Source organism: Cyprinodon tularosa, unplaced genomic scaffold (genome assembly GCF_016077235.1).
Source record: "Cyprinodon tularosa strain WSP-4 unplaced genomic scaffold, ASM1607723v1 ctg214, whole genome shotgun sequence".
Taxonomy (NCBI): domain Eukaryota; kingdom Metazoa; phylum Chordata; class Actinopteri; order Cyprinodontiformes; family Cyprinodontidae; genus Cyprinodon; species Cyprinodon tularosa.
The window spans coordinates 243,442-255,317 of NW_024038796.1; the positions used below are offsets into that span (position 1 = coordinate 243,442).

Below are 11,876 nucleotides of genomic sequence, written 5' to 3' on the forward strand. Positions count from 1 at the left end.
GATTGCATTGGATGGTGTTTATTCATTCTTTTTGGTAAAGAAAAACTGCATGTAAATTGGTTGTATATTTTGGAGTTGTGTTGCCTCTAGAAATTTTGTGTTATCTATAAAATTCAGTTAACTATAGTTGGTCAGAAGTAACCACTCCTTGTAGATAGGACAGGTTTTTCTCCAAGAACACGTGTTATTCGATAGTGAGACCACACCTGCTGTTTATCTACTCCAGCAGCACTCTGAAAAGATCGGATCGCACTTTTACCGTAAAACTCATTCAAAAAACTTTTGGACCAAATAGTTTCACCGGCGACGCTGTGAGATGTACCAGGAATCCAACACGGAAACTTTTCATTGGACTCTCCGACGAAAAGCCCGCCTACTTTATCACCACCTTAGATTTGATTGGCTCGTTCCATTGTAAGCCACACCCCCCTGCGTCCTACAGGCGCTGCTGGAACTCCGGTGAGTAGAGGTAATGTTGTGGTTGTCCATGCCGCCGCCGAAGCTCCTCCGTTTGTCCTCTTGCACGAAAGGCCGCCTGTTGTGAGAGCTTCCCACGCATGGAGTTAAGCTCGGACCCTGCGCTGGCAACACTGGAGATGTCGCAGATCCACGGAGAAGACGGGGAGCCTTTCAATGATAACAGCGACGGGTTCTACGAGAGCTTGCCGCCTCATGTCTCCGTGACGACCCACATGACAGCCGGAGCTGTGGCAGGCATACTGGAGCACACCGTGATGTACCCCGTGGACTCTGTCAAGGTAACGCAGTGCCAGAGGCTGCTTGGCTTTTTCAGCTTCCCCCCCACAGCGGCTCAAACACCAAGGAGCCGGAAAAGAGACGCTAAGTGCAAATAGGATGTGCTAACAGGCGTTAGCTGATAAGTCTTCCTACTGCCCATCCTTAGTTAGCCTCGGTGTTAGCTCATCCAATTAAAGCAGCTGTGTGGCTTTAAAATAGACCGAGCGAACTAGTCCAACTAGTCAACAAAGTAAATCAGAGTAAAAAGCAAAACGTTTCCTTCCCAATAGAGGAAGTTTTCCAGTATTTGCTGCGCTTTACGTATTTGCTAAGCAAACAAGCTCTCTGAAAGCCAATTTAACATTCTGAAGTGGCATGTTTCCACGTTTATGACTGATCCATCTCATATTTTCATCAGAGTTAAAATGTACGGAAGAGGATTAGGAGGATTCAAGAAATAAAAAAGTTCACTGTTTTTTAAACATTATTTCAGTTTACTATGGGAAGAAAAGTCAGAATTCTGACTTTAATCTTAGAATTCTGTCTTTAGTCTCATAATTCTGACTTCTTTCTTAGATTTCCGACTTTAATCTCAGAATTCTCACTTTAATCTTAGAATTCTTACTTTAGTCTCAGAATTCTCACTTTAATCTTAGAATTCTTACTTTAGTCTCAGAATTCTCACTTTAATCTTAGAATTCTGACTTTAATCTTAGAATTCTCACTTTAATCTTAGAATTCTGACTTTAGTCTCAGAATTCTGACTTTAATCTCAGAATTCTGACTTTAGTCTCAGAATTCTCACTTTAATCTTAGAATTCTCACTTTAATCTTAGACTTCTGACTTTAGTCTCAGAATTCTCATGTTAATCTTAGAATTCTGACTTTAGTCTCAGAATTCTCACTTTAATCTTAGAATTCTCACTTTAGTCTCAGAATTCTCACTTTAATCTTAGAATTCTCACTTTAATCTTAGAATTCTCACTTTAGTCTCAGAATTCTCACTTTAATCTCAGAATTCTGACTTTAGTCTCAGAATTCTCACTTTAGTCTCAGAATTCTCACTTTAGTCTCAGAATTCTCACTTTAGTCTCAGAATTGTGACCTTTTTCTTACTTAGAATTCTGATTTTATTCTCAGAATTCAGACTTTCAGCAAAAAGTCAGAATTCTGAGATTTAAGTCAGAATTCTGACTTAAATCTCAGAATTCTGAATTTTTTTCTTAGAATTCTGCCTTTTTTCCCCCCGGAATTCTGAATTTAATCTCAGAATTTTGGATCTTAATGTAGATGGGCACCATGAAGGAAGAGATGTGGGAGCACTCGGCTTCACTGACAAAGATGTGAGTTGTGGATTGGTGGAAAATGATGCCATTAGGCAACTTTTAACATGCCAGAGGGGTCGCCAGTGATGCTATTTAATTAATGTAAGAGCAGAACGTGATTAAAACAAGAGAGCTAGTCTCTAAAACAGACGTGGCAACGGCTTGATGCTAACATGTTAGCTGTCAGAATTCTGAGATTAAAGTCAGAATTCTGACTTTTATTTTCTCATATTACACTGAAATAAAATTAAAAAATCAGTTACCTTTATTTTTTTTTTCAGTGGCCCTAATCCTCTCCTGTAAAAATTAGCTGTATAAACAGTTAAAAAAATAAGCATACTCAAGGAAGCAGTGCAGTAAAAAGTGTGAACCATGTTTTGTTCTGATATTATGTAGGCGAAGTGAAGGTCAGTCCTGTTAGGATAGATACCAAACTATCCTCTGAATGAAAAGCATTAACCACAGCAATGCAACACCATTTATTTTATGGTAAATACTAGGGGTGTGGGAAATAATCGTTTTGGCGATATATCCTGATATTCGGCTGCCCAATATAATATCGATCTTTCACTTCTTAGTATCGATAAAAAAAAAAAAAAAGATTACATAAAACATTGATGGGAAAATGGGCTACCTCTGCACCACCACTCTGGCAGAGAGCGCGGTGGAGCCCTTTACCTGTGTGTACAGCACCAAATCTGTATTTGAGGCAGTCACAGTGGAAGAAAACCCCAAACAACATGGATAATAATACCTAATCAATTTCTGATGAAAATATACAGCGCTTGCTGTTTTATCTCATCATTTGATTTTTGATAGCTGGAGAAAATATGGCAATATATGGTGATACTGCAATATCGTGATAATATCGTATCGTGACCCAAGTATCGTGACATGTATTGAATCGCAACACTCATGCTAATACTCACCTCTAGTAAATACTGCCTTATTACTGTGCATCCTTAGCTCTGCTTTCATAGAGTGCTTGGTAGTAGCCCTCAGAGGACTGATATACAAACTTTACTCTTGTCTCCATTAGGATGTGAGCTTTACTTAAGGAGTGCAGGATTAGAGGATCAAACCATCTAAATCTTCTTGTGATCACTTCACTTTGAGAATTAGGTTCATCCTTATTATCGTGGCTCACAGACACAGTAAGTGACCTTACAACAAGATCCAGTGTAGCACTAAAACACCCCCCAAAGGTGCAAAGCTGCTGCAGCTTAGAAGATGATCAGAGAACAAGGACAAATGCATTCAGGCAGTAAACATTAATCCGTCTGTGCTGACCTTAAGCAAAGTTGTGCTTTATATTTAAAACCTCAAATTTTGCACCTAATGTTATCCAATTGGTTCATTTTATATTTTAATATTCTTTATTAGATATATTTCTTATCAATCTTTAAACCACCTGCAGTCATTTAAATAACATTAATCTCGATACATTTAGAGTTTTAAGCATTTCTTGTACTCCAAATTTGCAGCTAACATTAAACCGATAAAGCCCTTTTTGAGTGCATCATTTGTCATTTAAATATAATTTTTAAGACACATAACATTTAAAGCCCCGGGTCCATCATTTAAGTATCTCAGGCAACTGATTCTCTTTTAGCTTAATGATATTTGAAAGAGCCAGCGATAACTAATCATTCACAGATTGATCTCACCGCTAATGACTGATCGGTTAAAGTAAAAAAAAACAAACAGTTTTTTCATATTTATTTTTTTTACAGTTTATATAAAGGGACCAAAAGTGTGTTATATAAACCGATCAACCAACAACACGTGTTTAATAAAACTTGTGTAGATAGATGTGGATTTATCTTTCGTTCATTATCTGTTGGCTTCAAAGTTATAACTTCTGTCAAAGTTTTTGCAGTTTGATATTTGTCTTTGTGTCTTAAAACATCATTTAAAATCAGTATGGGGAGGGAGAACACAGATGGATGCAACTTTAATATTTAAATGTGTTCTTCAAAGATCCTTTGATTTTTTTTTTTTTTTTTTCAGAAAATGCAGTCACTCAACAATCATCAAACTATATTGGGATTTTGTTTTGGATAAAACAACAATTGTGGACTAAAATTATCAAAGCTTTAGTTGAGTAGTTGGACAGAATTGCTGATATTTTTCTAAAATTATAAGTTCAATTCTTGAATCATGATTCAAGAGATTCCTTTACATGATTAAAATGGTGTAAAGAAATTTCTTTTTTCTCTCTTTCTGTCTTTCTCTTCTCTTTCTCCTCTTTTCTTTCTTTCTCAAGCTCAATAAACCAATTGTGTGGCTTAATAGTTGTGTAAACACTGTAGCACAGATCCAATCAGAACCACATATAGGTAGGTTGTTAAGGTATGTATTAAGTGATTGAATTAAACCCTGTTTCTGAGTTTACTTTTCTGGGTCATTCGGTAAGACTGAAGAGTGGGTGAATGTTTCATAACTCAATTCTGCATTTCAAGGTGTGATGAAATTACTATGGTGTTTAAAGCTTGTTAAAAATTGGCTTAAAAGAAGTAAATTGCCAACTGTTGGTGTGAACTTTGCCCCTGCAATCCCCCTTTTTCTTCCGCTTAGCCGTTGTTCTCTAACAATGTGTTGTTTCAGAAAGCCTGTTTAGGTCTTCTTTAACTGTAACACTGCTGTGTGTCAGACAGAATCAATGAGTGAAAATAAAGTAAACTCCTCCACTTTACTTTTATCTTATTGAAATATTTACACATCATCCCAGAATCTTTTATTACGCAATCCACTGGTGTCATTTCCTCCTAAGCTTTTCCAAGTTTTCACAAGCACCTTATGGCTGCACAAGCAAGGCCCATTCAGCTCGATACGTAAGTGTCTGGAGTTACCCAAGTTTTCTATTTTGATCCGATTTATACTCGTGAAGAAGACTCATTGTTCCTCCATTACTAGAAAACTCTTCTAGGAAGTCATAACACATTTAATTTAATTCTGAATAAATTCAGCCACTTGTTAGATGAAGTATTGCCTTTGTCTAAGATGAGGCCTCCTTTGTGCTTTTATTTGTCGGTTCCTCCCAAAGTACCAACAGTATAGTGGGAGTTTGTCTCAAAGAAGAGGGGAGTAGCCTGCATCAATGTTAGGAGGGGTGTTTTATCAGTGTCACACACGCTAGGAATCAGCCTCATGCAGGAAAGGGTGGGTTATGTAATTTCTTCTTTGTGGTATTGATTAGTAAACAGACAAATTACCAGAACAGACAAGCTTAAAATGATAAGACGCTATAGGCTGTATTGGGTCAGCCTGTTTCCCCTTTATGGTTTATTGGCAACATTGGTTTGTTGCTTTTTTTTAGTTGCGTCAGCTGATTGTGACATGTTGGAAAAACTGATTTTAATTTATATATTCTTTTCCTTTTAAGTTGACTGAAAATAAAATAGATGTAAAGTTAAAGAATGATTTTAGTTTTTAAAGAAAATCAACATAAAACATTTTTGTCTTCAGAATTACTCCTAGGATACTGGGTTTATTTCCTGTTATTACCTCTGCCAAGGTAGTTATGTTTTTAGTGAAGTTTGTGTGTTTGTCTGTCTGTGTATGCCATAAAGAGTTATGAAAGGATTTTATTACATTTTTAAAGAAACAATCCATTCAATTTTGGTGATGATCCAAACCATAATCCAGGTCATTAAAATAATTAAAGTCATTACATTGTTGTTTTAAATCAAGGCCTTAATTGGCGTTAAAATTCATTAAATGTGATTATCGTATTTAAAATGCTTTATATAAAAAAAAAAGATATAAAAACAATTTCCTCAGATATATTATGTTGCGATATATTTGTGCAGAACAGCTTCTGGTTGATCGTAAAGCTGTGTGTTCGGAAAAGAAGCTTGAGGCGGAGAAAAAGCTAGAGAATGGGAAAATGCTAATTTCAACAAAAGTGGCTATATATATATATATAGCCTGGGTGCCAGTCAGAACTTAGTCCCGCCCACAAGGTTTGAGTTCGGGGAAGTTCGGTCTGGCATTGCTCCATAGTAGCGCGAGTATTATCGCCCACTGTCAGGCGATCCAATCAAATTGTCAGGGCGGACTTTATACGATGATGGACAGATGATCAACAGTAACGTAATCAACCACGTGACCAAAGCGCGCTAGGGTGACAACAATAATGGCTGCCGCTGGAGAGTTTGGGTGAGTAGATTCTGCTATTAGGTCTGTTCTAGAAGATATCGACAGCAAATTAATTTTAAAAGAGGAACAGAGAAACGCGATCAAGTCTCATCTTCTTATTCTAGGCGTGAAACTGCACGCTTTGATTTTTGTGGACAACAACTATGCCTTGCTTAACATACGTCACGCACTCCGTTGCTCTTATTGGTTGTAGGTCTATCCATTTGAGTGCAGAGGCGTTTTTTTTCCTGGTTCGTTCGAAACACGCCCCATAATCACAGCTCTATGGAGCAGTATCAGACTCATATTCTGACTAGAATTGAGTCGGACTACGTCAGGCTAATATATATATATATGGGCATTAAAAAGCATTAGTGAACATTAAAAGCAAGGTGAATAAAGGTGAGAGCAGAACAGACACCAGAGGCTGCAGACACATGCTGTGCCTTATTTATAACCTTACGAAGGGATTTTAAGGACAGTTTTACCAAAGGTGACCATCATTTCAAGGAACAGCTCATTACAATTTGGTAATGATCCAGAAGTCACAATATGGGACAAATCTTGGCATTTTGCCAATGTCTGTGCTCTCTAAGCATTTTACTGATTTAGGTTATGCTTAAACTAGCTGCAGATGCTTTCTTAAAGTCTTGATTAGATCTTATCTTAGTTTCTCAGTGAATTTGGAAAATCTTGAAATGTACAAATTATAAATTTTTCTGGATGCAAAATTCTAGAAAAGGATAACAAATTATAACGTCAAGTAGAAACCCGCTTCCACTACGGTTGCTCTGCACCGCCTAGACGCTGACTGAAAGACGGCTGCTACGCTTTTCTCATACTTGCAGAAAAAGGCAGATTCTGTGGCTTGAAAATATTTCCGGTTGTGAAAAACATGGAGAGTCAAGCTGTGGAAACCAAAGGAGTGCCTCCCATCACTCTTATGAAGGTAAAGCTAATTTAAAACCACGGTCGGTAAACTACAAGCGACATCTCTGTTAGGCAGCTGATCTCAGGCGGGCTACCTGATCACCTTGGCTACCAGCCAACACTCTCTGCTCCGACTCAAAGGTGTCATCTGTGTAACAAGCACAGGAAAAAATGCAATTAGATTCCGAAGGTTTTTATTTATATTTCTGCCTAAAATCAAGATAATATAAGTTATAGATTGCATTATTATAATTGCAATAATTAGTATATGTTGAACAATTTTCGTGCCTGAAGTCCTCAGGTTTTTTATTTTATTTATTTTTTTACATTTCTTTTTAATATGATAGAATGATGACATTGTTGTTTTATTTTTACTTAAGCTTATCATATTCCTTTACGAAACAGTTTTGGTTTTTTGGGGGGTGAGATTTGTAACATTTGGAAAACAAAAAATACTGGATTAAGGAAAAGCAATCTTGTACATGAAAGTACCGAATGTCATAAGATATTATGTTTGAAAAGTGATTCAGTTTGGTTTTATGTAGTATTTCTCAACTTCAAACATTTTTAAAACACTTATGTTTTAATAACCGTATCTGGGAGGTTAGTGATTAAAACATCATGTGGTCTGAAGAGCAATAAGGCTTCATGAACGATGACTGTTAAAGAGAGTATTTTTTAATAACTGTTCCTATTTGAACAGTTTAATCATTATATGACCTTTTTTAACCCCAAATTAGGAGATGAGAATCATTTGCTTCATTTTCAGTCCCAAATTCCCAACCAGTGAGTCAGTTTGCCAGACGATTAGTCTTCAAATTGCCAAATCTTTGTCCAGAGGAAACGTAACTGATATTTTATTGTTGAACCAAAGGAAGGAAACTCAGTAGAACATGCTGACAAAGACAAACTTGGCTAATCTTCTTAGCCAGCCCCAAATCTCCCTGCAAATGAAAACATGCTTTGTGCTGTCCATATAACTTGGCATGGTGGGAGTTAAACAACGAGCTGCCACAGCCTCTTGAGCCAGCCTGGGATAGCCGCTCAGAAGAGATCTCGCAAATGCCAAGACCTCCTTCTAGAAGAGGAGCTAAAGAGCTCTACGGTTTATTAGAAATATCATGAATCGCTTTCTTTAAAGCTCTTAATAATTATTAGAGAAGACAATTAGCTGGATGCTTAAACTGTTAGAGGATAAAATCCAGCCCAGAGAAATAAAATAATCCTTATCCAGGGATTTATATTTCATGATTTTATTTCAGACACGGATGCAGAGCCTGCAGCCGGACCCCAACGCCCAGTACAAGGGTGTTTATGAAGCCCTCAAACGGATCATCAAGACGGAGGGAATCTTCAGACCCCTGAGGGGCCTCAACATCACTATGATGGGAGCTGGGCCTGCACATGCACTCTACTTTGCCTGCTATGAGCGTGTGAAGCATTCGCTGAGTGACATCATTCAGAGCGGAGGCAACAGCCACATAGCCAACGGTACGAACATCCATGTCTCCTCAAAGCCCTTGCAAGCATAACCCCAGCTGCTTTCTGGGAAAGTAGAGTTATTAAAATCGATGTACAGTTTACAGTAGCCAGGTCATGTTTTTACCAGCTGTGAGAAATCCAACCTGGCATCCATCCATTTGAATGTTTTTTTATTTGTTCTAGTAGAATATGCTGTTATGCTGCCTGTGGCTTACATATATTTCTGCCTTATCGGATATTTTTCTGTTATCAGAATAACTATGAGCTCAGTCACAGATTCAGACTCAACAATGTCTGTTGATGTTTTAATAGGCGTTGCAGGGAGTGTGGCCACCGTCCTGCATGATGGCATCATGAATCCAGCTGAAGGTAAGAAAATGGCAATTAAATGATAAAGACCCACTTCGATGTATTACCATTTCAGATTGGATCGGTCATTAAATACATAATTTATCTACGCTTAGAAATTTGTAACAAACATTTTATCACCAGCAGATTTATTGGAGAAACTAATAATGCAAAGAAAATGACAAAATCGTGTAAATAAAGAAGTGGTTCGGTTCTAGGGGTATGCATTATTTGACTGCAGTTCTTCACTGTAGATCTTCCCTGCAGTCGTTAGGGCGATGGTGAGACCCTTACATGAATGAATAAGCAGGGTTGATCTATAACGGGTCTGCAACCTGCAGCTCCAGAGCTCTTTGGCCCCAGTATAGTGGCTCTTAATAAGGGCTAAACATGATATAAAGAACTAGCTAATATACTTTAAAAACAAATGGCAGTCTTCACAGCTTTAGTGGTTCTTATAAAGAATATTTGAACTGAATCTTCACAACAGAATGACATAAAAAGAATCAGAAATATGTTTTGAGAGCCATTTTTCTTTTAATTAGCTTGGAAATTTTTTAACACTATTTTAAAAGCTAAAAATACCAATAAACTTTTGGTTGTTTAAGATGGCAACAGATTCCCTATGACAGATATTTAATAAAAATAATAGGTTGTGTTTTATTTAACAATAATGAAATATTTTGCAGCTCTAAAAGACCTTTAGCTAGTCGGATTTGCGGAAAAAAAATGGCTCTTTGGATATGAAAGGTTGCATATAAAGATCTATAAGATCTATACTTTTAGAGGGAATATTGTAAGTATATTGTTATGGGACCAACTGTAGTAAATTATTTTGCAAATCGATTAATCTGTCGATAATTTTTTTTGATTAATAATCAGATAGCCAAAGGTTCCTTAAATAAGTTTTTACATAATTAAACCAGGTGAAACTAAAACTTTTCCACTTAAGGAGTTCTGGATAGAGCATATTGACAGACATATTCATCTTAAATGCAAAATGTTTACATATTTTTTGTAATCTTGTTATAAATGCTGCTCAAGGTGGGTTGTTCTATCGGGTACAGACTTGTTTTGGAGCCTCTATACTCCAGTTAAAGATAAATCAATAACTAAATTAGTCGGCGATTATTTCAATAAAAGATTTATCCAGATTAAGCTAATTATTGTTTCAGACCTAATTTGGATTAGTGCAATGAATACGTAAGGAAGTGGAGGTAAATTTCAGTATATTCAAGGGTATACATACATATATACATATTTTTTATGGTCAACACTTTTGTTTTTTTTTTAAGTTACTTTAATCTAAATAAATTCTAATAACACAGCTTTTGTTTCATCCAGTTGTAAAACAGAGGATGCAGATGTACAACTCTCCCTATCGAGGACTTTGGGACTGTGTTCGGACAGTGACGCACACTGAAGGCGTTGGCGCGTTCTACCGCAGCTACAGCACTCAGCTGACCATGAACATCCCCTTCCAAGCAGTCCACTTCATCACCTATGAACTGATGCAGGAGCAGCTGAACCCTCACAGGCACTACAACCCGGGGAGCCACATTGTGTCCGGCGCTGTGGCGGGGGCGGTTTCAGCAGCGGTAACCACTCCACTAGACGTTTGTAAAACGCTGCTCAACACACAAGAGAATGTAGCGCTGACCTCTGTGAACATCAGCGGCCACCTGTCGGGAATGGCCAATGCTTTCAGGACGGTGTACAGACTCGGAGGTCTGGCTGCTTTCTTCAAAGGGGTCCAAGCGCGGGTTATATACCAGATGCCCTCTACCGCCATCGCCTGGTCGGTGTATGAGTTCTTCAAGTACTTCCTGACAAAGCAGAAGCTGGAACAAGAGGCGGCATCTGGGCAGCTGTAACGAGTGATTCTCTGGAATGATGAAACTCTCCAGCCCAAAGGTCAGAAGCAGTGAGGAAGAAACTGAACCAAGTCACCAGATGGAGGTGTGGCGTTTAATGCCCCTCGTTGTCTTTTCATCATCGGGGTTTGTGTCTATTGTTTTAACTCCAGCAACGGCTGCATAACCTTTTTAAACAACAAGAATAATTATTCTGAAATAGACTGTTTCAGCCACAACTCTGTTCCCTGATGTCTCCATGTGGTGAACACATGATGAAGTGGTCTGAAACTGTTTGTTTTCTGTACTATTGGAACTTCTTATTTATTTTTTTTTTGTACTTCCTCTAGCTTGGTGTTTCTGGATGTGGAGGAAAATGCATTCCTGTTTATTTTGCGGTGTGTTTATAAAAACGTATTTCAACATTCTGTATTCCCAGCACTCTGCGGAAAAGACAGAAATGTTTTATACAAGTGCCTCATGAATATCAAACACTGCTCCGTTAACTTTTTTTTAATTTCTAATTCCACATCTTTGTTCTTTTACTTAGAAATATTTGGTTTGTTTTGGGTCCAAGATGTATTAAAACACGCACAGTTCTGCCTTTCTTTTTGAGGTATGTGGGCAATTAATGGACCACTTACAGGCGCATCCCAGTAAATTAGAACATCATCAAAAAGGAATGTATTTCAGAAATGCAATTCAGCATTTAAAACTCATGTTTAGATTATTTACAAACAGGCTGCTATATCAGACTAAAACACAAAATTCAGTGTCACCTTCAATTAGTACATTCCATTCAACCAATAAAAGGATTGAGGGTTTCATTGCATTGCTGTACCCAAATGGCAACCTAATGAGAAGTGTGTTCATGCACTTTACTGTACCAGCAGTTCATCTTCTCCACAGCTCCTTTTTGGAGGATTTACTGCTTCAGTGCAGCGTTGAAAGAAGCCGGGGTTGATTGGAAGCTGCCTTCAGCTCCTCTGCTTGTTCCCTCTGTGAACAGGTGTGGACAGATGCTAAGTCATGCTGAGAAATGTATTCTTGGTTGCACAAT

The 11,876-nt window shown here is 37.7% G+C and overlaps 1 protein-coding gene across 1 annotated transcript; it reads left to right on the forward strand.

Moving 5' to 3' along the window:
• The first annotated feature begins 348 nt into the window (after positions 1-348).
• slc25a37 (solute carrier family 25 member 37) lies at positions 349-11,485 on the forward strand. The gene is made up of 4 exons (XM_038285756.1): positions 349-758; positions 8,396-8,624; positions 8,928-8,984; positions 10,308-11,485. Exons 1-4 carry the CDS (start codon positions 558-560, stop codon positions 10,835-10,837), a joined length of 1,017 nt encoding a protein of 338 aa, XP_038141684.1. The 5' UTR covers positions 349-557; the 3' UTR covers positions 10,838-11,485.
• The last annotated feature ends 391 nt before the right edge of the window (positions 11,486-11,876 follow it).